The sequence below is a fragment of the Chiloscyllium punctatum genome, chromosome 39, assembly GCF_047496795.1.
Source record: "Chiloscyllium punctatum isolate Juve2018m chromosome 39, sChiPun1.3, whole genome shotgun sequence".
In the NCBI taxonomy this organism is placed as follows: domain Eukaryota; kingdom Metazoa; phylum Chordata; class Chondrichthyes; order Orectolobiformes; family Hemiscylliidae; genus Chiloscyllium; species Chiloscyllium punctatum.
In genome coordinates this window covers 66,233,689-66,256,763 of record NC_092777.1, presented here as the reverse complement: position 1 = coordinate 66,256,763, position 23,075 = coordinate 66,233,689, and the positions used below count along the sequence as shown (strand labels likewise).

The window sequence follows — 23,075 nt, the reverse complement described above, 5'->3', positions numbered from 1 at the left end:
TTCTCCTCTGGAACTCCAACACCAGCATATCTTTCCTTAGATACAGGGCTCAAAAACTGCTCTCCATATTGCAAAGGTAGTTTGACCAGAGCCCTATACAGCCTCAGCAGTACATCTCTGTTCTTGTATCCGAGCCCTCTCGAAATTAATGCTTATTGTATTTGCCTTTGCCTTTTTAACTGCCAATTGAAACCACATGTAAACCTTGAGAAAACTGAACTAGGACTCCTAGGCCCTTTGTGATTCAGATTTCCAAAGTCTTTCCCTGTTTAGAAAATAGTCGATGCCTCTGTTCTTCCTTCCAAAGGGCATAACCTCATACTTTGTCACACTGTTTTCCATCTACTAACTTGATCATGTCCTTCTGCAGATTTTCCACTTTCTCAACACCTGTCCCTCCATCTACCTTTTTTTTTGTCATCTGCAAACTTTGAAACAACCTCATCAATACTTTCATCCAGGTTGATAATGCGAATACTTGTGGTTCCAGCATTGACCCCTGTGGGATTACTCTAGTCACTGGCTGCCATCTTGAAAAAGACCCCTTTATTCCCCACTCTCTGCCTTCTGCCAGTCAGCCAATCCTCTATTCATGCCAGTATCTTGCCCTGAAAACCAGGGATTCTTATCTTTATTTCACAGCTTCTTATGTGGCACCTTGCCAAAGGCCTGGAAATCGAAATACACTGCATCCACTGCCTCTCCTTTGTCTTAACTTGCTCGTTCCCTCAAAATTCATCAGGCATGATGTCTCCTTGATAAAGCCGTGCTGACTCAGCCATATTTTACTATTCATTTCCAAGTACTCTGCAATGTCATCCTTAATAATAGACTTTAAAATCTTACCAATGATTGATATCAGGCCAACTGGCGTAGAGTTTCCTGTCTTCTGCCTCCTTCCTTCTTAAACAGGGGTGTTGCATTAGCCATTTTCCAGTCCTCTGAGATCCTCCTGAACTCTAGTGATTCCTGAAAGATCACCACCAATGCCTCCACAATCTCCTTTTGAACTTTGGAATGTAGTCCATCTGGTGCAGGTAATTTATCAGTCTTCAGACCTTTCAGCTTCCCCAGCACCTCTTTCCTGATAGCTATGTCACTCACCTCTGTCCCCTGACCTTCGACTGTGAAAACTGATGCCAAGTATTTATTCAGTTTGTCTGCCATTCTTTCCCATATTTCTTCTCCAGCTTCATTTTCTAGCAGTCAAATGTCCTACCTCACATTTATATATCTAAAAACATCTTGCAATCTCCAATCACTAGCTTGATTACCCTCCTGTTTCATCCACCCTCTTCCCTTATTGTTTTGTTAGTTATTCTCTGCTGGTTTTTAAAGGCTTCACACTAATCTTCACATTATATGCTTTTGCATTTGTTTTTCTGCTGTTGCTGACTTCCCTTATTAGCTACAGTTGCCTCATCCTCCCCTTGGTATGTTTCTTCTTTGCAATGGATTTCTGCTGTGCCTCTCCTGAAATATCCCCACAAATTTCTGCCACTGATGCACCACTACCTTCTGCTAGACTCCCTTTCAATTCAACTCTGGCCAGCTCCTCTCTAATTTTAATGCCATTACATCTAATTCCAGCTTCTTCCTCTCAAACTGCAGGGTGAATTGTCATATCATCACTGCCCCCTAGGGATTCCTTCATCTTAAGCTCCCTAATCAAGTCTGCCTCATTGCACTTCACCAAATCCAGAATTTGTTTTCCCTAGTAGGCTCTACCAAAAGCTGATCCCTAAAAAAATCTTACAGAAATTCCTTTTCTTAATCTGCTACCAACCTCATTTTCCCAATATCTGCATATTGACATCCTCCATGATTAGTGACTTTCTTGCACGCTGTTTCTATTGCCAGATTTATTCCCCACATTCTAAATGACTGCTAGGAGGCCTCCACACAACTTCCATCAGGGTCTTTTTTCCCCTTGGTGGTTCCTCAACTCTACCCCAAGAGATATCACTACTTGCTATTGATTTCAAGTCTTTACTTACTGGCAAGGTAACCCTGTATTCTTGGATATGTAGTTTCCAGCCCTGATCCTCTTCCTACTACAAGCTCATTTACCTTTATTCATATCCTCTATTCTACAATTTGTTCTTTCTTCTCTCAAATGTCCCCTTATCTACTGTGCCTGAAGCTAAACCCTCAGTTCAGTCTTTTATGCTGTTTTATTCGGAAACACACCCTCTGCTTTGAGATTATCCCATGAAGGAAAACATCCTCTTCAGCATTTACCCCAGTCACTGTCCACATTTTCAATTCCAGGACTTTAGTTAATTGAATTTAATTGCACACTGCCATACAGGCATTTAAACCAATGTCCTAAAATCTGTTAAAGACACTCCACAGGAAATACTGGATAGAAAGCACCCATCCTACATAGTGCTGGATCAGCTTCAAGATTCTGTCATGGAACCCTCACTATCAACCAGACCACATGCCCCATGTAAAATAGCAATAGGTTAATGAATGGGTTTAAACTCCATCTGACAGATTAAAGAAAGTAGGTATTTTAAAGTCAGTTTATTGTTGTTTGCTTTTACATTCATGACCAAAACATGATACCAGTTTTTAAAAACTTCTGAAGACAATTTGGAATGATTCAGAAGGGTTACAGCTGTGTAATCTGGAATGATTCACTCATAGATCCAGTCATGGGCACAGTTCTGATACTCCACCAGCTCCTCTGATTTGAACCAAAGGTTAATCTCCTTCTTTGCACTTTCTACAGAGTCACTGCCATGGATGATGTTCCTGCAGAATAAAATGCTGAGTTACTAAAACAGCCCTCCCTCAAACATTATCTTTGCAACTTGAAAGTCAGGAAAGTGGCACCAACACATTAACCTACTTTCATTCTTTAGATTAGATTACTTAGTGTGGAAACAGGCCCTCCGGCCCAACAAGTCCACACCGCCCCGCCGAAGCGTAACCCACCCATACCCCTACATCTACATCTACCCCTTACCTAACACTACAGGCAATTTAGCATAGCCAATTCACCTGCCCTGCACATCTTTGGACTGTGGGAGGAAACCGGAGCACCCGGAGGAAACCCACGCAGACACGGGGAGAACGTGCAAACTCCACACAGTCAGTCGCCTGAGGCGGGAATTGAACCCGGGTCTCCAGCGCTGCGAGGCAGCAGTGCTAACCACTGTGCCACCGTGCCGCCCTTGTACATTCTGTCATGGTTCACACTGATTAGAAAGAAAATCATTCACCTGTCATTTCAAACATGGCTCCTAACTGCAACATGACACTTGCTATTTTTGTTGCAAATGATCCAGTGGAGCAGTGTAGGAATTTTATGCTGCAGTGTTACTGTAAAACAGTTATTGTGCAAGCTTCCAGAACTGCAAGTGAGATTAGGCACTAGGTTAATGGGAGAATGTTATCCTGAAGTCTTACTGTACAGAAGGTTGTTTGGCCTCTTGTCTGCACCAGCTGTTCAAATGAGCATCATTACCTGGTGTCAATCTCCTCCCCCATACCGTTGAACATTTTTATCTAAATTATCCAATATCCATTGAATGCTTCAATTAAATAGCCTCCACTACACTTCCAAGCACTACATTCCAAACCCTCTACTTCAAGACAAAATTTATCACCCTGGCTTCTTTTGCAAATCAATGTCTATGCCATCTTGTCCTTGTACATTTACAAATGGGAAGCTTCTTCATCTCCCATCTCCTTAGCCTGTTCTCTCCAAAAAGAACAGACCCAACCACTTCACTATCTTTATGATTAACACTTATCATCCTGAGAACCATTTAAGTAAATCACTTCTGCACTCTTGCCAACATTCACCCGAAATCATGCATAGTACTCCACCGGAGATCTAACATTTATCTGATAGAACTTGGGGGGGGGGGGGGGGCATGACAGTGGGGAAAAGAATTTCCTGTTTTCATCATGCTGTGGTAGCTCTTCAGAACCACAGAAAAATCTTCCTTTAACCATATGGAACAGTCTTTGCAGATATGACACTACCAACTTTCCTTTGCTCCAAGTGTACTCACCTGCCAACCTGAATACAGAAGTCACCACGAATGGTGCCAGGCTTGGAATCTGCTGGATTGGTCTCACCCAGCATCACTCTGCCAGTCTTCACCACATTCAGACCCTCCCAGGCCTGTAACAATACAAACAAGAATCAGAATCCCCACAGCACAGAAAGGCCATTTGGTCCAACAAGGATATTCCCAGAAATTCATCTAAGAAAGTTATTTGGGTGGAACTGAGAAATAGGAAAGGGATGATCACCTTATTGGGATTGTATTATAGACCCTCTAATTGAGGAAAATTGAGAAACAAATTTGTAAGGAGATCTCAGCTATCTGTAAGAATAATAGGGTGGTGTGGTAGGGGATTTTAACTTTCCAAACAGACTGGGACTGCCATAGTGCTAAGGGTTTAGATGGAGGGGAATTTGTTGTGTGTACAAGTTCTCATTCAGTATGTGGATGTACCGCAAAGGGTAACTAGGGAGAGAATAGGGCCCCACAAAGATCAGCAAGGCACCCATTGTGTGGGGTCACAGGAAATGGGGGAAGATACTAAATGAGTATTTTGCATTAGTATTTATGTGGAAAAGGATATGGAAGATAGACTGTAGGGAAATAGATGATGTCTTAAAATGTCCATATTAGAGGAGGAACTGCTGGATGTCTTGAAACATATTAGATTAGAATAAAAGTGGATAAATCCCCAGGACCTGATCAGGTGTACACTATAACTCTGTGGGAAGTTAGGGAAGGGATTGCTGGGCATCTTACTGAGATATTTGTCATCGATAGTCACAGGCAAAATGCAAGACTGAAGGTTGCCTAATGTGCCACTGTTTAAACAAAGGTGGTAAGGACAAGCCAGGGAACTATAGACTAGTGACCCTGACCTCAGTGACAGGCAAGTTGTTGGGAGTGAACCCTGAGGGACAGGATGTACATGTATTTGGAAACGTAAGGAGAGATTAGGGATAGTCAACATGGAGTGCCACCATGATCGGTGCTGGGTCCACTACTTTTCATCATTTATATAATGATATGGATGCGAGCATAAGAGGTATAGTTAGTAAGTTTGCAGAGGACACCAAAATTGGACGTCCAGTGGACAGCGTGGGAAATAATGTCTCACAAACTTGATTGAGTTTGAAGTAGTAACAGAGGATTGATGAGGGCAGAGCAGTGGGTGTGATCTATATGGACTTCAGTAAGGCATTCAACAAGGTTCTCCATGGGAGACTATTTCGCAAGGTTAGATCTCATGGAATACAGGGAGAACTAGCCATTTGGATACAGAACTGGCTCGAAGGTAGAAGACAGGGTGGTGGAGGAGGGTAGTTTTTCAGACTGGAGGCCTGTGACCAGGCACTGTGCTGGGTCCACTACTTTTGATCACATAAATAATTTGGATGTGAGCATAAAAGGTATAGTTGGTAAGTTTGCAAATGACACCAAAATTGGAGGTGTAGTGGACAGTGAAGGAATTACTTCATTACAACAAGATCTTGATCAGGTTGGCCAATGGGCTGAGAAGTGGCAAATGGAGTTTAATTTAGTTAAATGAGAGGTACTGCATTTTGGGAAATCAAATCTTAGCAGGACATATACACTTAATGATAAGGTCCTAGGGAGTGTTGCTGAACAAAGACCTTGGAGTGCAGGTTCATAGCTCCTTGAAAGTAGAGTCACAGGAAGATAGGATAGTGAAGGCAGCATTTGATATGCTTTCCTTTATTGGTCAGAGTATTGAGTACAGGAGTTGGAGGTCATTTGCAGCTGTACAAGACATTGATTCGGCCACTTGGAATATTGCGTGCAATTCTGGTCTTCTTCCTATTGGAAAGATGTTGTGAAATTTGAAAGGGTTCAGAAAAAGTTTCCAAGGTTGGAGGATGAGCGCTATTTGGAGAGGTTAAGTAGGCTAGGGCTGTTTTCCCTGGAGCAGAGGCTGATTGGTGACCTTAGAGGTTAATAAAATTATGAGGGGCATGGATAGGATAAATAGACAAGATCTTTTCCATGAGGTGGGGAGCCCAGAACACAAGTCCATAGGTTTAGGGTAAGGGGAAAGATATAAAAGAGACCTAAGAGGCAACTTTTTCCACAGAAGGTGGTACATGTATGGAATGAGCTGCCAAAGTGGTGGGGGCTAGTACAATTGCATTTAAAAGGCATCTGGATGGATATATGAATAGGAAGGGTTTGGAGGGATATGGACCAGGTGCTGGCAGGTGGGACTAGATTGGGTTGGGATATCTGGTCGGCATGGATGGGTTGGACTGAAGGGTCTGTTTCCATGTTGTACATCTGACTAAGTCTGAACTGATTCACTGAGCATTAACCCACACAGACCCCACTTGTTCCCCCTCCTAATCCCAATCCCCATGTTAATCACAGTTAGAGGTTACACTATCCAGATAATGCATTGTTCCTTTCAAAGCCCCATAATCAAAGATCAAAAACCTCATTTATCCCAGTTCTCTCAAATACGTTGCCAATTCCACCTCCATCCCAAGACTGTTCAGAGTTCTATTCACCATTCTAATCAGCTTCAAATTCCCACATTCACTGCCTGACTTTTCCCAAAAGCAATCCATGTACCACTGCTTAAACACTGGCTGAGTAGACATTAGTTCAGGTCTATAAAGGCACAGATCCTCCTTAGTAGAATTCAACAGAAAAGCTATTTAACCAGGTGCCCAGAGCCACACTTCTTTTCTGCTCACTCACCATGGCAACAACAGGACCTGAACTCATGTACTTGATCAACTTGGGGTAGAAAGGTTTGTCTGAAAGCTCGCAGTAATGTTTTTCGAGCAGATCCTTAGGAGCCTGCAGGGAGAGAGCAAAATCCAATCATATTGTGAAATAGAATTTACAATTAAGTCGTTATAGAAGGATACCTGTCCAGGGAGTGTTTGATGGGATACTCACCAACTTATAATTAACCAGATTGAAAATGGTATTGTTAGGTTAACAGTGCTCGATTCCACAGTAATCCAGAGGTCAAGGAAACATAGACTCAAACTCCAATTGTGACAAGCTAATAAAAATCTGGAACTGAAAGCGAGGTAACAGTGACCATGCCAATTACCAACTGTGTTCACTAACGTCTTTTAGGTTATAAAAGCCTGTGGTCCTTACTCCATCTGCCATACGTGTGGCTTCAGACTCAGTAATATGGTATAAAATCAGTTCGAGTGGAGATGAATAACCCATACTGACCTTGTGTGGCACCCACATCCCATGAAAAAAAAGGAGGAATAAAATCACAAATCAATGGATGCAAGTTTTCTGCCAGTAATTTACAAAGTAACCTCAAATGGAACTAGAATCAGCCAAAAACAAAGACAGTAGCCAATAACTAAAGAGTTTTGACATGCAAACAGAATTAGGTCAAACTTTCATTCCCTCAAGGAAAACATTCCATCCTCAGGCAGCTGTGTGGAGTTTGCACATTCTCCCCGTGTCTGCATGGGTTTCCTCTGGGCACTCCAGTTCCCTCCCACAATCCAAAAACATACAGGTTAGGTGCATTAATCAGGGGTAAATGTAGATTAATAGGGATGGGCCATGGGTTTGGGTGACTTACTCTTCAGAGGGTCAGTGTGGACCTGTTTCCACACTGTAGGGATTCTATGAAAGTTAGCAGCAAAGGTCAATTACTGATGCGGTTTACATGAAGACTCTGACACTCATACCTGAAGAAATTTCATGGCAACCAGTTTAAACCCTTTCTGTTCAAAGCGCTTGATGACTTCACCCACAATGCCTCTCTGGACTCCATCCGGCTTCACAGCAATGAAGGTTCGCTCCTTGTTCCCAGACATGTTTCTAAAAGGTTCCACAGAACAAGATGTTATTGGGATGGTGACTGCTCTATTATACAGGGGATGCTCAGGTACATGCTCAGATACTAAGCAACAGCAGAGACACTGCCCAGAGGGACGACATTATAGCTCTCCTGTGATAAGGATCTGACAAATAAAGGTCAGAGCCCAGTGAGGAGGTCACCCAGCACCAAGACAGGGATTTATCGGGGGGGGGTGCACCCACTTTACAGAGACCCTCCCCAGGGTGGGGCTGGTCTTTTCTTTTCTCAGGCTCCACCCACAACAAATCTCAAACCTCAGAGCCTGCCATCACCCCGACAGGGAGGCAGAGCTCCGGGCGGTGCCCACCCCCGCCCCCAGCCGCCCAGCCCCCCACCCCCAGACAGCTCGCTCAGTCCCGGGAGGGCCGCCCCCTGATGAACAGCCCGGGGCCTGGGGTTCGCCGGGAAACGGACAGACGCTGCAGGAGTCCGTCAGCCCGGGCCCGGGAGGGGGCCTTTTATCCCTCAGCGGCGCTCCGCCCCCAGAGTGATCTCTGTCCCCGGCTCCCCTCACCTTCCCCGGCTCACCCTCAGGCTCCAGTCGCTGAAAGAGCGGCGGCCTCCCGGCGCTGCCTTTTTATAGAGAACCCAAACCGGAAACCGGCCTGTGCCATTACAACCCGGGGGGGGGAAGGGGGGAAATCAAACTCAATAACATCAACCCAGACAGACAGCGATAAAAACAACCCGGAGCCTCCGGTGAAATCCCATTTTGTTTAACTCTGGAACCGATCAAAGTGCCTCAGTAATTTTCTCTGACCACCCCGTGAACCCCCCCCCCGGCTGTGGACTGGCCTCGTGCCCTCTCACCCGGATGTGCTGACCGTCTCCACGCAGTTGCGAAGGGCCTCAACTTCCGGTGGAGTTTCCTCCCGTTCCAGGAGCCGGGGCGGAGAGTGTAACCGGTAACTGGGGCAGGATGGCGGCCCGGGCCAAGAAGCGCAGAGTGACGGCGGCGGCGGTGGAAAAGGAGGAGGCGGTGGAGCGGCGGCTGGAGGAGCTGCTGTTCGGGGGCGAGGAGGCGCTGGTGGAGCGGCTGCAGGTGAGAGGCCTGGGCCCGGCCCCCCCCCCCGCCCCCGGGCCCAGCCCCCCCCCGCCGGCCCCCGGGCCCAGCCCCCCCCCCCCCCCCGGGCCCAGCCCCCCCCCCCCCCGCCGGCCCCCGGGCCCAGCCCCCCCCCCCCCCCCCCCCCGGGCCCCCGGGCCCGGCCCCCCCCCCCGGGCCCGGCCCCCCCGGCTCCCGGGCCCGGCCCCCCCCGGCTCCCGGGCCCGGCCCCCCCCCGGCCCCCTATTCTCTGAGGAAAAGCTGGCTCTGTAGAATTAGAGAATCTTTCTGGTACAGGAGCAGGTGCGGGTTTGTTGGGCCAAGTGGCCTGTTTCCCCACTGTAGGGATTCTCTGAACCTCCACATCCCTGGAGACTATACCCTGGACAATCCGGATTCTGGATTAGTGGTGCTGGAAGAGCACAGCAGATCAGGCAGCATCCAACGAGCAGCGAAATCGACGTTTCAGGCAAAAGCCCTTCATCAGGAATAAAGGCAGTGAGCCTGAAGCATGGAGAGATAAGTGAGAGGAGGGTGGGGATGGGGAGAGAGTAGCATAGAGTCTTCAGGGCAGAGGAAATGACCTGGGAGTTGCAGTAGGAGACGGACTCCCTGAGATTCGTTGATTTTAACCCTACTGCGAATCCTCTTGCAAGGATGCCTGCCTTGAAGAAGTTTTCCTCCTCTCTCTACAAGAATCTCAGGGAGTCCCTCTCCCACTGCAACTCCCAGGTCATTTCCTCTGCCCTGAAGACTCTATGCTACTTTCTCCCCACCCCCACCCTCCTCTAGCTTATCTCTCCATGCTTCAGGCTCACTGCCTTTATTCCTGATGAAGGGCTTTTGCCCGAAACGTCGATTTCGCTGCTCGTTGGATGCTGCCTGAACTGCTGTGCTCTTCCAGCACCACTAATCCAGAATTTGGTTTTCAGCATCTGTAGTTATTGTTTTTACCCCTGGACAATCCATCCTAACCGTATAGATAAATCAAATGTGATCTTATTGAATGACATCACTTTTTTGCTTAATAATTTGATAATTGCAAATCAATTTATATCTGTGCTATTTAATTTTTATTATGAGTTTCCCCCACATCTGTTCTGTACGCATGATTTTTAAAACCTTGATCACATCGCTCAACTGCCTCCTCTCCACTAAGAGCAGTGCCCAATCCTAGCTGAAGTCTTCACAGCTAAAGATTCTCATTCCTGGAACCATTCTTGTAAATCACTATGTCCTCTCTCCAATACTTTCACATCTTTCCTATCCTGTCTTACCTTCTGCTCTACACAATTACCCCAGTTGAGGTCAAACAAGTATCTGATACAAAATAATTAGACGGATCTTTCCAATATCAAGGGAGTCAGAATGTGGAGGTGCAGGTGTTGGACTGGGGTGGACAAGGTCAGAAGTCACATGACACCAGATTGCAGTCCAGCAGGTTTAATTGAAATCACAAACCTTTGAGCTCTGTTCTTCTGGGTGAAAGGGATGCTGACTTACCTCAAACATCTGCATTCTTAACTTCAAACCAATTCCTCTTCACTTGACAATGGGGCAGCATTCGGAAAGCTTGTGATTTCAAATAAACCTATTCCACTAAAACCTGGAATCATGTGACTTCTGACCAAGGGAGTCATAAGTTTTCAGGCAACAATGTGGAGTTGATGCCACAATCATCTAAACCATATTGTTGTTGTTAAGTTAAAAATCTCACAAAACTAGGTTATAGTCTAGCAGGTTTATTTGGAAGTACAGGGTACCAGCTTTCGGAGCGCTGCTCATTCATCAGGTAGCTTGGAGCAGGATCATAAGACACTGAATTTACTGAAAAATATTACAGTTCATACAAATGAAATGATATATTGAACAAACCAAATTGCTGTTAAATCTTTTATCGTTTAGGATGGGTTGCAGTTTTGGTTCATTAATATGTAAATCACAGAATTTCTTTTTAGTCACTTAAGTGATTTTAAGGATGTGTCTCTGTTTGAAAGGATGGCAGCTTGTGGTTAGTCTGTTGGGGCTCTCTTTCCTGTTTTTTTTAAGCAGAGGCAGGTTCTCTGCCACTCCCTACAATTCCCGCTATAGTGTCTCAGGAGGTCTTTCTGCCTTCCTGGATGTATCTTGCTATCTATCTCTATCTTAGTTTCAAGACAAAGATGGAAGAGTAAATAAACTGTGCCTGAAGTTTCCAGTGTGGCATTATCACTATTTGTGTGAATATATAAACAAGAATTTGCATTTATATAGCGCCTTTAGTTTGGTCAAACACCATAAGATGCTTCACAGAAGCATTCCGAAACAGGTTTTAATGGCAGGCTAAAATAAGGCACTGATAGGACAGATAATAGAGTCATCAAGACATACAGTGTGGAAACACACCCTTCAGTCCAACTTATCCATGCTGACCAGAGATCCTAATTTGATCTAGCCCCATTTGTCAGCATTTGACCCATATCCCTCCAAACCTTTTCTATTCATATACCCATCCATGTGCCTTTTAAATGTTGTAATTGTACTAGCCTCCTCCTCCTCCACCTCTGGCAGCTCATTCCATACATGCACTACTCCCTGCGTAAAACCTTTGACCCTTTTGTATCTTTCACCTCTCACCTTAAACCTATGCCCTCTAGTTTTGGACTACCCCACCCCAGAGAAAAGACTTTGTCTGTTAGTGAGTTTTGAGAAGATTTGTAGCTCAGGTTGAGGTTCTGGATGTGAGTTTGCTTGCTGAGCTGGAAGGTTTGTTTTCAGACATTCTGTCACCCTACTAAGTAACATCATCAGTGAGCCTCCGGTGAAACACTGGTGGTATGGCCTGCTTTTTATTTGTTTAGGTTTCCTCGGGGTGGTGCTGTCATTTCCAGTGGTGATGTCATTTCCTGTTTTTTCTCGGGGCGAGTGGTAAATTGGATCCAAGTTGATGTGTTTGTTGATAGAATTCTCATGTGTGTTTCTGTTTGGCTTGTCCTAGGATGGATGTGTTATCCCAGTCGAAGTGGTGTTCTTCATCATCTGTATGTGAGGATACTAGTGAGAGAGGGTCATGTCTTTTTGTGGCTAGTTGATGTTCATGTATCCTGGTGACTAGTTTTCTGCTCGTTTATCCAATGTGGCATTTGTTACAGTTCTTGCAAGATATTTTGTAAATGTACATTGTTATCCTATGTGCAGACAAAGGATGCTTGACAGTCATTTTAAATCAAAGAGACGACATTGAGAAAGAGAATTCACTGCTTGCAGATACCAACATTTACCAACAGGTGGCGATGACCCCAACCCCGCAACGAGAGAACTGAATTACAGCCCGACTCAATAAAAAGTCAGATATGTGGAGAAAGAAATCAGACCAACTTCCAAAAAATGAAACCAGATGGATCCAACAGATCACATATCTACCGGTTACCCAAAATCCACAAACCAGGAGCCCCCCCACCTCAGACCTATAGTCTCACGACCTGGAACACCAATATACAGATTAGCCAAGGAGCTACACCTAAGGCTCACGCCACTCCATCCACTCCACCCGAGAATTCCTGAAGACCATCAAAGACACCAAAATAGAAGAGGATGAAATAATGGTCTCCTTTGACATAACAGCCCTGTTCACATCCATCAACATCACCTGGCCAAGCAAACACTGACTACATTATTAGAAGAACCAAAGACACATACACCAAACACTAACAGTTTCATCAGCAAGGACAATATCGTCAAGTTACTGGACTGATGACTTTCCACCCACTTCACCTTCAACAACAAAACCTACAGACAAACCAACAGAACACCCGTGGGATCTTCGATATCAGGATTCTTAGCAGAGGCAGTAATGCAGAGACTCAAACAAACAGCTCTGTCAATCATTCAACCCAAACTTTGGGTCCGCTATGTGGATACCACCTTCTGTTATCACTAAACGAAACAATTTAGAGGAAACCTTCAAGAGCATCAACAATACCCTTACTGGCATAAAATTCACTAAAGAGGAGGAAAACAACAACAAACTGCCATTCCTAGATGTCACAGTCGAGCGAACAGCCAACGGGGAACTTCAAACCAGCGTTTACAGAAAAACAACACGCATGGACCAAATACTCAACTACAGAAGCAATCATCCCAACATCCACACACTGCAGCACAAAGGAACTACGCAGAGCAGAGGAAAATCCCCTATACAGTGTATTCAAAAAGAACTAATACCCAATGAACACAGTCCGCTGATTTCTCAGTAACAAACCCAAACAAGCAGACAAAACCCGTCCAGAAACCCTAGCCACTCTCCCCTACATCAAAGGCATCTCAAAAATGCCTACCAGACTGCTCAGACCTCTTGGCATCATGGTAGCCCACAAACCCACCAACACACTAAAACAGCAGCTAATGAATTTGAAAGACCCTATACAAACAACAAGCAAAACTAATGTCATTTACAAAATACTGTGCAAGAACTATGACAAACAGATAGAAAACTAGCCATCAGAATATATGAACATCAACGAGCTACAAAAAGACATGACCCTCTCTCACTATTATCTTTACATACAGATGAGGAAGGACACCACTTCGCCTGGGACAACACATCCATCCTAGGACAAGCCAAACAGAGACCATGCGCAAGAATTCTAGAAGCATGGCATTCCAACTGGAACTCTATCAACAAACACATCGAATTAGACCCCATCTACTACCCCCTGAGAAAAAGAACAGGAAATTACATCACCAACCCAAGGAAGCTAAACACACAAATTAAAAGCAGGGCATACCACGAATGCTACATCAGAGGCCCACTGATGTTACCCTAGTATGGTGATGAAACGTTGTTTCCCTGGAGCGTCGGGGGCTGAGGGGTGACCTTATAGAGGTTTACAAAATTTGAGGGGTATGGATAGGATAAATAGACAAAGTCTTTTCCCTGGGGTCAGGGAGTCTAGAACTAGAGGGCATAGGTTTAGGGTGAGAGGGGAAAGATATAAAAGGGTCCTAAGGGGCAACGTTTTCACGCAGAGGGTGGTACGTGTATGGAATGAGGATGTGGTGGAGGCTGGTACAATTGCAACATTTAAGAGGCATTTGGATGGGTGTATGAATAGGAAGGGTTTGGAGGGATATGGGCCGGGTGCTGGCAGGTGGGACTAGATTGGGTTGGGATATCTGGTTGGCATGGACGGGTTGGACCGAAGGGTCTGTTTCCATGCTGTACATCTCTATGACTCTAAACCTTCCAGCTCAGCAAGCAAACTTACAGCTAGACCTTGTCCATTTATCGTATCCATTCCCCTCAGATTTTATAAACCTCTATAAGGTCACCCCTCAGCCCCTGGTGCTGCAGGGAAAATAGCCCCAGTCTATTCAGCATCTCCCCATAGCTCAAATGCTTGCAATGATGTATGATGAAGCATCATCAAAAGGCAAAAAAAGGGGTTTAGGGAGAGAATTCCAGAGTTTAGGACCTAGGCAGTTGGAGGCATTGTTGTGTTAGTAACCTTTAATGCATGGTGGATTTAGAGTAGAGTGCAGATTATCTTGGAGGATGGGGGAGTTAGGGGGTGGAGCTAGACCATAGCATTTGAAATTGATGCAATTCAAGACTGGGAGCCAGAGTAGGGCAGTGAGTGCTGGTTTAGATCGAGTAGGATTTGGTGAGAGTCAGGAAGTGGGCAGCTGAATCAAAAGCACCATGGATGAACTGTTACACATCACAGGAAACAGCCTTCTGCCTTGGGAATACAGATTGAGTCTTGGTTCATACTATTGTGACTCACCACTGTGTCTTTATGCAACCTACCTATTTTGTTTTCACAGCTTGGACAGCAGACAAATATAGGCAAATCTTTGCTGGACGATGATTCCAGTGATTCTGAGGTGGAAAATGAAGCCAAATCCGATTTTCCTGTGTCCAAGAAAGCTGTGTGGGTGGATGAAGAGGATGAAGCAGAAGAACTGTGAGTGAGATTTGTTGTGTTGGATGTAAAGGGAACTGGGAGGAAGTGAGGACTGCAGATACAGGAGATCAGGGTCAAGTGTGTGGTGCTGGAAAAGGACAGCAGGTCAGGAGGCATCAGAGGAGCAGGAGAATCTGTGTTTTGGGCCAAAGCTTTTCACCAGAAATGAGGCTTGAGCCAAGGGGCTGGAGAAATAAATGGGAGAGGGGTGGGGCCCGGGGGGGAAGGCAACTGACAATGTGGTAGGTAGATTGGGGTGGAGGTAATGATAGGTTGGAGGGGAGGGTGGGGCGGATAGCTGGGAAGGAAGATTGACAGGTAGGACAGGTCACGAGGATGATGCTGAGTTGGAAGGTTGGAACTGGGGTAAGGAAGGAGGGGAGGGGAAACGAGGAAACTGATGAAATCCACATTGATGTCATGGGTTTGGAGGGTCCCAAGGCGGAAGGTGAAGTGTTCTCCCTCCAGACGTCGGGTGGTTAGGATGTGGTGATGGAGAGGGCCCAGGACCTGCATGTCCTTGGCGGAATGGGAGGAGGAGTTGAAGTGTTCGGCCACAGAGCGGTGGGGTTGGTTAGTGGGGGTGTCCCAGAGAAATTCTCTGACAAGAGAGTCACAGAGGGTATGTTATTTATGGAAAGCAGATAGGGGTGGGGAGGGAATTATATCTCTGGTGTTAGGGTCGGTTTGTAGGTGGCGGAAATGGCAGAGAATGATGCGATGTATGCGAGGTAGGTGGGGTGGAAGGTGAGGACCGGTCGGGGGGCTTTTGAGGGCAGAGGTGCGAGAAGTGGATGAGATGTGCTGGAGAGCATCATCGATCATGTGGGAGGGGAAATTGCGGTCTCTGAAAAAAAGAGGCCATCTGGTGTGTTCTGTAGTGGAAATGGTCCTCCTGGTAGCAGATGAGCGGATGAATTGAGAATAAGGGATGGCATTTTTAGAGGAGGCAGGGTGGGAGGAGATGTAGTTGAGGTAGCTGTGGGAGTCGATGGGTTTGTAGAAGATGTCCATGTTGAGTCGGTCACTTGATGGAGAGGTCCAGGAAGGGGAGCAAGGTGTCTGAGATGGTCCAGGTGAACTTAAAACTTATGTTACTGACTTATCTCAAATATCTACATTGTTAGCTTCCAGTCGATCTCTCTTCTCCAAAACCCCACAAAAATATTTGAAGGATGTTTCTTGATGTTTTTGTTAATTGTTATGTTCTTACATTGTAATAGGAGGCAGTGATTCAATCCTTCAGTAAATTCTCTGCTGATCAGTGCATGAATGTTTTAGTCACAGACTCATTCAATTGTATTCTGTTGAACAAATTGCGATTTACACAGTCCAAACATTATTGCATCTCTTTAATGGGAGCTAACCTGTCCAGTCGAAATATTAAACTGATGATACTAGCACCAGGAGATGAGTTGAAAGGGCAAAAAAAAGGCTAATTATCTTAAAGCCAAATTGGCAGTTTGCCCATCCATCTTTTCACAGGTTCAAACTTTCACTAAAAGGTGTAGGAAGCCGGGAACTTAACTTAGAAAAGCAATTGTCAATTAACATATGTATGTAATTAATACAGATGGGCACCATCATGGCTTATAGCGAGTCTCCCATTAGCAAGAGACTTTAAACAAGTTGTAGCAGTCGACTTGAAGGTATGAGATTCAGGAGAAAACATTTTCATCTTGCACTTGGAGACGTGCCAACTAGATTTAGTCAGCGTACAATGGGAATATAGTTATGGTAGCAGAGTATATTGGACAAGGTAATGGAGAAATGGAAAAGGGGACTGGGTTGGAGTTTATTGGCTGTGTTCCTAACTGACATAGGAGGATGAGGAGAATTTGGCAATGATGAATTTAGGGATAAGTGTGAAGAAAGAGCAGTTTGGTAATGAATATGGCGATAAAGGGTATGAAGGCATAAGTTTAAAGTGAGGATCAAATGGTTTTGAGGAGTTATGAGAGAGAATGTTTTTACCCAGAGGGTGACAGATATAGGAACACCCTGCCTGAAAGGGTGGTGGAGCCAGACACACACTCAACATTGAAAAAGTATCTGAATGAGTACTTAAAATGCCAAGTAAGCTGTGGATCGAGTGTTTATTGTGTTTAAACTCCACAATTAGTGTAGCTTAATATTTGTTGGTCAGTATAGACGTGGGCTGAAGGGCCTGTGTCAGTGCTGTAAGATCCTATGACTTGAGAAAGTCTCTTTAGTAATGTTGTGTGTGAAAGAAATCATGTAATAATAGATAATATGCTTTGTAAAATCTGATCAACCAAGTTGTAGATTAAAATCCTTGCTGGGGCAGACCATTGTGGAACTCACTACAAAGGGTTGGGGGGGGGGGGGGGCGGGGGGAGGTTGCAGTTCATATTCATTGGTTTTGGGAAAAATTCTAAAAATACTTCAGTAGTGAGTGAACACACCCAGCTTGTGAAAGCACTGCAATGAGCTGTGCTTTCTAATGTACCCTCTGTACAGGGATATGAATGTCCATCAAGGATCAACTTTAAGAATTTGTGAGTCTTACAGGATCATAAGGCCATTGGAAACAACTGTTCATCAGGGGACATTATATATTACTGAAAAGGGCAGGAAGGATAGAAAGCTTTGGAGAAGGTCATGGTAAGTGATGGAAATATGACCATTTTACAGCATGGCAACCGAACTGGTGCGTTCCTCATGGTTAAGTGATGCTAGTTGCACACTTAGAGAATCTAAGCAAGTCACAAAAGTGATCAGGCACCATGTACTTCATGTCACCATGTGTTGGTCATTTGTGAGGACTGGATTATGGCAGGTGAAGGGCTGATTGAATCTGGGCAAAGTGATATAGAGTGCAGGGCAAGACTATTTGTCCCAGAATAGGACAACTGAAAGTTGGGACCACAGTAATGTATATACCAGAATGGGCCAGTGAAAGGAGGAATGACCATTATTAAGGAGAGCACAGGGAAAACCACCAACAAATACAAACACAGACTCAGTGTGCTAGATAAGGGTTAGGAGATAAGATCCATGGATTGGGAAAATGAGGTAAAGACATAGTAAAATAAAAACATTGAGTTCTGAAAGTGGACCTCGAAGGGAACGTGTTGCTGGCTGTAAGGGCAGTGTTGGATGCTAATCTGCAGAGTGAAGCAGAAGTTAAGTTCTTACTGTCTGATGGTACATCTGTACCCAGACTTCACTGGTTTTAATGTAATAAGTGGAATCCAATTTATTGTGAGTGAACTTGTTTTTTCTTTTTCTAGTGTGGATATGACTCATCGATTCCGGAAAGGTCTACTGAAAAGCACCACGGAGAAGACTCTTAGCGTGGGGCGGTTGCAGCAGAGACTGAAGGAACAGTATGTACTAACAGACCAGTTACACTCTCTTCAAGTCTCTCTCTTTCCTTCAAAGACTTATTGCTTCCAAATGTCAGGCATTTCACTTTAATCAGTGAGCAGTGACTCTGAAAAGTGGTGTGCTGTTTTATAAATTGTATGAAATTGAGAGGGAGGTATTTGTAAAGCTGTCAAGAGGCAGGGGTTTGTAGGGGCCATTGGGCTCAGGCAGAGGATATTTGGGAAGAGAGTAAGATCAATTGGAATTTTTTGAATAACCAACAAATGCTGCTCGTCTGAGTGGCCTCTTCCTTCACGACACCAACTTTCATACTGTTTCAGCTGACTTGAGTTGATCTAAAAGGCTGTCATGTAGTGCCAGGGGATGGAATCTCTTGTGGAGGTTCAGCTGGTTGAAATTGAATAATATATCAGTGGAATCTTGGCATGATTCCCTGATCTGTGTTTCAGTGGTTCCTCTCACCTGAAGTAGCGGAAGGAACACAGCATTTGCTGCTTCTGATCATCCCATTGCTGTACTGGGTACATATGTCCGGGCACTGAGGGAGGTTGGAACAGACTTGGTACTGATCTCTTTGAGGATTGGTTAAACTACTGAGGGACCAGACTTAGAAGCCATGCAATAAAGCTTTTGTCTCAAACACATTTTAACACAAAGAATTGCATTTATATAACGCCTTTTACAACGTCTGAACACCTCAAAGTTCGAACGCAAAATGAAGCATTTCATGCAGTGTCATCACTGTTCTGATTATAAACAGCTTTTAATCCATATGCAACAACCTCTCGCAAACCATAATGTGATAATGATCAAATAATTTGTGTTAGAACGGTCAAAGGATAAATATTGGACTTCAGTGCCAGTGAATAAGTATTATACCTTCAACTCAGGAGGTTGGAGATGAATTGGTTTAAAACTCATCACCTCTATTTCTGAGGTACAGAGGGGATGCTACATTGGGAATGTCAACCTGGAGTGGGTCTTGCACCTATGACCTTCAGACCTTGAGAGTGGAGGGTGGAATAATACTTGGTCTCTCATGTTGGAGCTTCTAAATGCAACTCTGGTGTAGGGGGCAGTTTCCAAGCAGGGGGAGAAAAGCATAGGGGGTGGATGTGTGGAGAATGATCCCAGTGTCTTTGGGCACTCCCCAAATATTACCTCAGCCAGGTGCATGCTCCCGGCTGCAGGTCAACAAAACTAGAGCAATTTCCATTTACCTCTGTTATGAAATTATGTGGAATGTGAAAATTCAACACCAGAGAAATCATTCCTTATTAATTATAAAAGTGAAAATGTGAAGCGCTTGGCAGTAAATTATCAATATGATTTGACACTTTAACAGAGTTGATGTGCATGGCACAGTGTACCATCATGTGTGGACTTGATGTTGTATCTGATCTCACTGGTATTAATGGGCAGTCATTTCTGCAGTGTGTGGGAGCATTGCCAAAGAGTGTTATGTCAGTATGCCTTAAAATAGTTTAATTCCAATGTAAATTAATGTTCAGATTCCAGGCTGCAATGGGTGGAACGCCATCCTGGGCAGAGAACAAAGAGAAAAAGAGAAAGAAAGACAAGAAAAATGTGGAGGATGGTAAGCCATTATCATCTGGACAAACATTGGATGCAAATTGATCAGACAATTTCTCAATGATTGTTTAAAGCTGTATAAAATAAATTTTGTTTTGAGATATTTTTGGGATTTGGATGAGTTCACATACGGAATAACAGATCCATGGGACCAACTTAAAGGCTGAATCTAATTGAGGGATTCTGTAAAACACAGAAATGAAACATGATTAAGGCATTCACTAGATTGCAGATCACTTGTTAGAGGAGATTCTGAAGGACAACTTTTACATGCATTTGGAAAGGCACGGACTGATTAAAGACAGTCAGTGTGGCTTGATGTGTGGGAAGTTGTCTCGCTAACTTGATTGAGTTATTTGAAAAGGTGACAAAGAAGATTGAAAGCAGAGCAGTAGTTATTGTCTGCATGGACTTCAGAAAAGCATTCAACAAAGTTCAACATGTTGGACTGGTTAGTAAGGTTAGAGTACATGGGATCTGGGGGAGCTTGCCAATTGGATATAAATTTGCTTGATGGTAGGAGAGGGAGGGGGTGGTGGTGGAGAGTTGATTTTTGGACTGGAGGCCTGTGACCAGCGATGTGCTGCAAAGATCATCCTGGGTCTGCTGCTTTTCGTCATTTATAGACATGATATGGATGTGAATGTAGGAAGAACGGTTAGTAAGTTTGCAGGTAGCACTAAAATTGGTGTAGTGGACAGTGTAGATTTATTTCAGAGTACAATGGGATCTTGATCAGATTGGCCAATGGGTGGAAGAGTGGCAGATGGAGTTTAATATAGATAATTGTAAAGTAAGGCAAACCAGAGCAGGACTTGATGGGAGTGTTGCAGGACAAAGCAACCGAGAGGTGTAGGTGTCGGTGCATAGATCCTTGCAAGTGGAGTCACAGGTAGATGGAGTAGTGAAGAAAGCATTTGGCACACTGGCCTTCCTTCAAAGTCTGTTAGAAGATTTGTAGCTCGGGTGCTCGTTGTTGTGGTTCTGTTCGCTGAGCTAGGAATTTGTGTTGCAGACGTTTGGTCCCCTGTCTAGGTGACATCCTCAGTGCTTGGGAGCCTCCTGTGAAGCGCTTCTGTGCTGTTTCCTCCGGCATTTATAGTGGTTTGTCTCTGCCGCTTCCGGTTGTCAGTTCCAGCTGTCCGTTGCAGTGGTCAGTATATTGGGTCCAGGTCGATGTGCTTATTGATTGAATCTGTGGGTGAGTGCCATGCCTCTAGGAATTCCCTGGCTGTTCTCTGTTTGGCTTGTCCTATAATAGTAGTGTTATTACTATTATACTATTATAGAACAAGCCAAACAGAGAACAGCCAGGGAATTCCTAGAGGCATGGCACTCACCCACAAATTCAATCAATAAGCACATCGACCTGGACCCAATATACCGACCACTGCAGCGGACAGCTGGAACTGACAACCGGAAGCGGCAGAGACAAACCACTATAAATGCCGGAGGAAACAGCACAGAAGCGCTTCACAGGAGGCTCCCAAGCACTGAGGATGTCACCTAGACAGGGGACCAAACGTCTGCAACACAAATTCCCAGCTTGGCGAACAGAACCACAACAACTGGCCTTCATTGGTTAGAACGTTGAATAGAGAAGTTAGGATGACATGTTGCAGCTGTATAAGACATTGGTGAGGCTATGTTTGCTATACTCTTATACTGTTCTAGTGACCTTCTATAGGAAGGATGTTAAAGTTGAGAGGTTGAAGTAAAGATTTACAAGGATGCTGCTGAGACTGGAGGGTTTGAGTTATGGGGAGAGGCTGAACATGCTGGGTCTATTTTCCCCAGTTTGTTGGAGGCTGAGGGATGACCATACACAAGTTTATAAAATCATGACGTTTGGATAGGGTAAATAGGCAAGGTCTTTTTCCGAGGGTGAGGGAGGACATAGGTTTACAGTGATAGGGGAAAGATTTGAAAAGGTCCTGAGGGGTAAGATTTTCATACAGGGATGGTGTGTGTGTATGGAACGAGCTGCCGAAGGAAGTGATGGAGGGTGGTACAATTACAACATTTAAAAGGCATCTGGATGGATATATGAATAGGAAGGGTTTGGAAGGATGTCACTGAAATGCTGGCATATAGGACTAGATCAGATTGGGATGTCTGGTTGGCATGGACGGATTTTTCCAAAGAGTTCGTATGACTCTGACTGTGAAGCTTTCTCTACACAGTCTCCCAACAAACAATCCCAGGACAGTGACAGCACGGGGTTGGGCCAAAGGGTCTGTTTCCGTACTGTATGACTCTGACTCTTTAAACAGTTGTCTTAAATGTTAAGGTATGTATTATTCTGTATTCAGTGCATTTGCTTTAATGAACTTTGTTTTATCTGATATGATAGAAAGTGATGAAGATGAAGATTTGTTGCAGAAAACTGGCAATTTTGTGACGCACTCTGACTCTCTTCCCAAATGCTTGTTACAGGTGAGGGTCCTCACTGACACATTGTAAGCCAACAGCTGCATTTGTCACAGTGCACCAGGCTTGTCAGTTTGTGTGTGATGGGGAGAGCTGTTAATACACTTGTTTTCTGTTGAAGTGTTGATCTGATGGCTGTTTCTGAATGCTCAAGATGTAAAGCAGTGCAGCCCTTACTTAGTGGTTCTTTATTTCTCAATCAGTCAGAAAAGGTTGCAGCTTCTGTCCCAGCTGACCCAGTGTCAGGGTAATAAGGAGGAGGAGAATGGAAAGGGGGATATGTTATCTGGAGGAAGAGTGGGACTGGACTGTTGCGGGTTCCTCCGGTCTTGATTTACTGGTCAGCTACTGGAAAGTGAGAGTGCAGGATTCAGGAGTTCACACTGGCTATTTGGAGAAAGCCTTGGAGGATTCACAGACCTGTGGACATAGAGAGCATTATTGTAATAATGGAGGAGCTCCAGCTGTGGGCAGAATAGCTGTTCCCCATCTCCTACACACCAGCAATCACTGCCCATCAAATTCCCTGTCTGTGGTGCTGTGACGGGATCCGTGCCAAGGCACTACGTCAGGAGAGGAAGACCACTTATTATGCACAGTTAAAGGAATGTAGACTCGTGAATATTTATGACACAAAAGGAGGCCATTTGGCCCGCTGTATCCATGCTGTCAACAATTATCTGACTGCTCTAATCCTATTTTCCAGTTTTTGGTCCATAACTCTGGAGGCTATATCAACATAGGTGAATATCAAAATACTGCTTAAATATTGTGGAATTACTGATTCAGTCATCCTTTTAGGCAATGAGTTCCAAATTCTCACCGCTCTG

General features: G+C 44.7%; 2 protein-coding genes across 4 annotated transcripts in view; one reads left to right on the top strand and one right to left on the bottom strand.

The window, feature by feature from the left end:
• Window positions 1–2,514: 2,514 nt before the first annotated feature.
• Window positions 2,515–8,474, bottom strand: LOC140464164 (nucleoside diphosphate kinase). 2 transcript variants are annotated; one of them, XM_072558977.1, is made up of 5 exons: window positions 8,399–8,474; window positions 7,712–7,844; window positions 6,741–6,842; window positions 4,029–4,141; window positions 2,515–2,760 (listed from the first exon to the last, which is right to left on the bottom strand). In XM_072558977.1, exons 2-5 carry the CDS (start codon window positions 7,838–7,840, stop codon window positions 2,643–2,645), a joined length of 462 nt encoding a protein of 153 aa, XP_072415078.1. In that variant the 5' UTR covers window positions 7,841–7,844; window positions 8,399–8,474; the 3' UTR covers window positions 2,515–2,642. The 2 variants fall into 2 exon arrangements, with proteins under 2 accessions (XP_072415078.1, XP_072415079.1); XM_072558978.1 differs by having other exon boundaries at window positions 8,413–8,471.
• A 235-nt stretch (window positions 8,475–8,709) lies between these two features.
• Window positions 8,710–23,075, top strand: part of utp18 (UTP18 small subunit processome component) — a 42,779-nt gene continuing 28,413 nt past the window's right edge. Inside the window, exons 1-5 of one of the 2 annotated variants that reach the window (XM_072558976.1) lie at window positions 8,710–8,926; window positions 14,732–14,871; window positions 18,126–18,221; window positions 19,734–19,819; window positions 22,169–22,251. In XM_072558976.1, the coding sequence (XP_072415077.1) occupies window positions 8,804–8,926; window positions 14,732–14,871; window positions 18,126–18,221; window positions 19,734–19,819; window positions 22,169–22,251 (528 nt within the window). In that variant the 5' untranslated portion in view covers window positions 8,710–8,803. The remainder of the gene's footprint in view (window positions 8,927–14,731; window positions 14,872–18,125; window positions 18,222–19,733; window positions 19,820–22,168; window positions 22,252–23,075) is intronic. The other variant, XM_072558975.1, reaches the window with a different exon arrangement.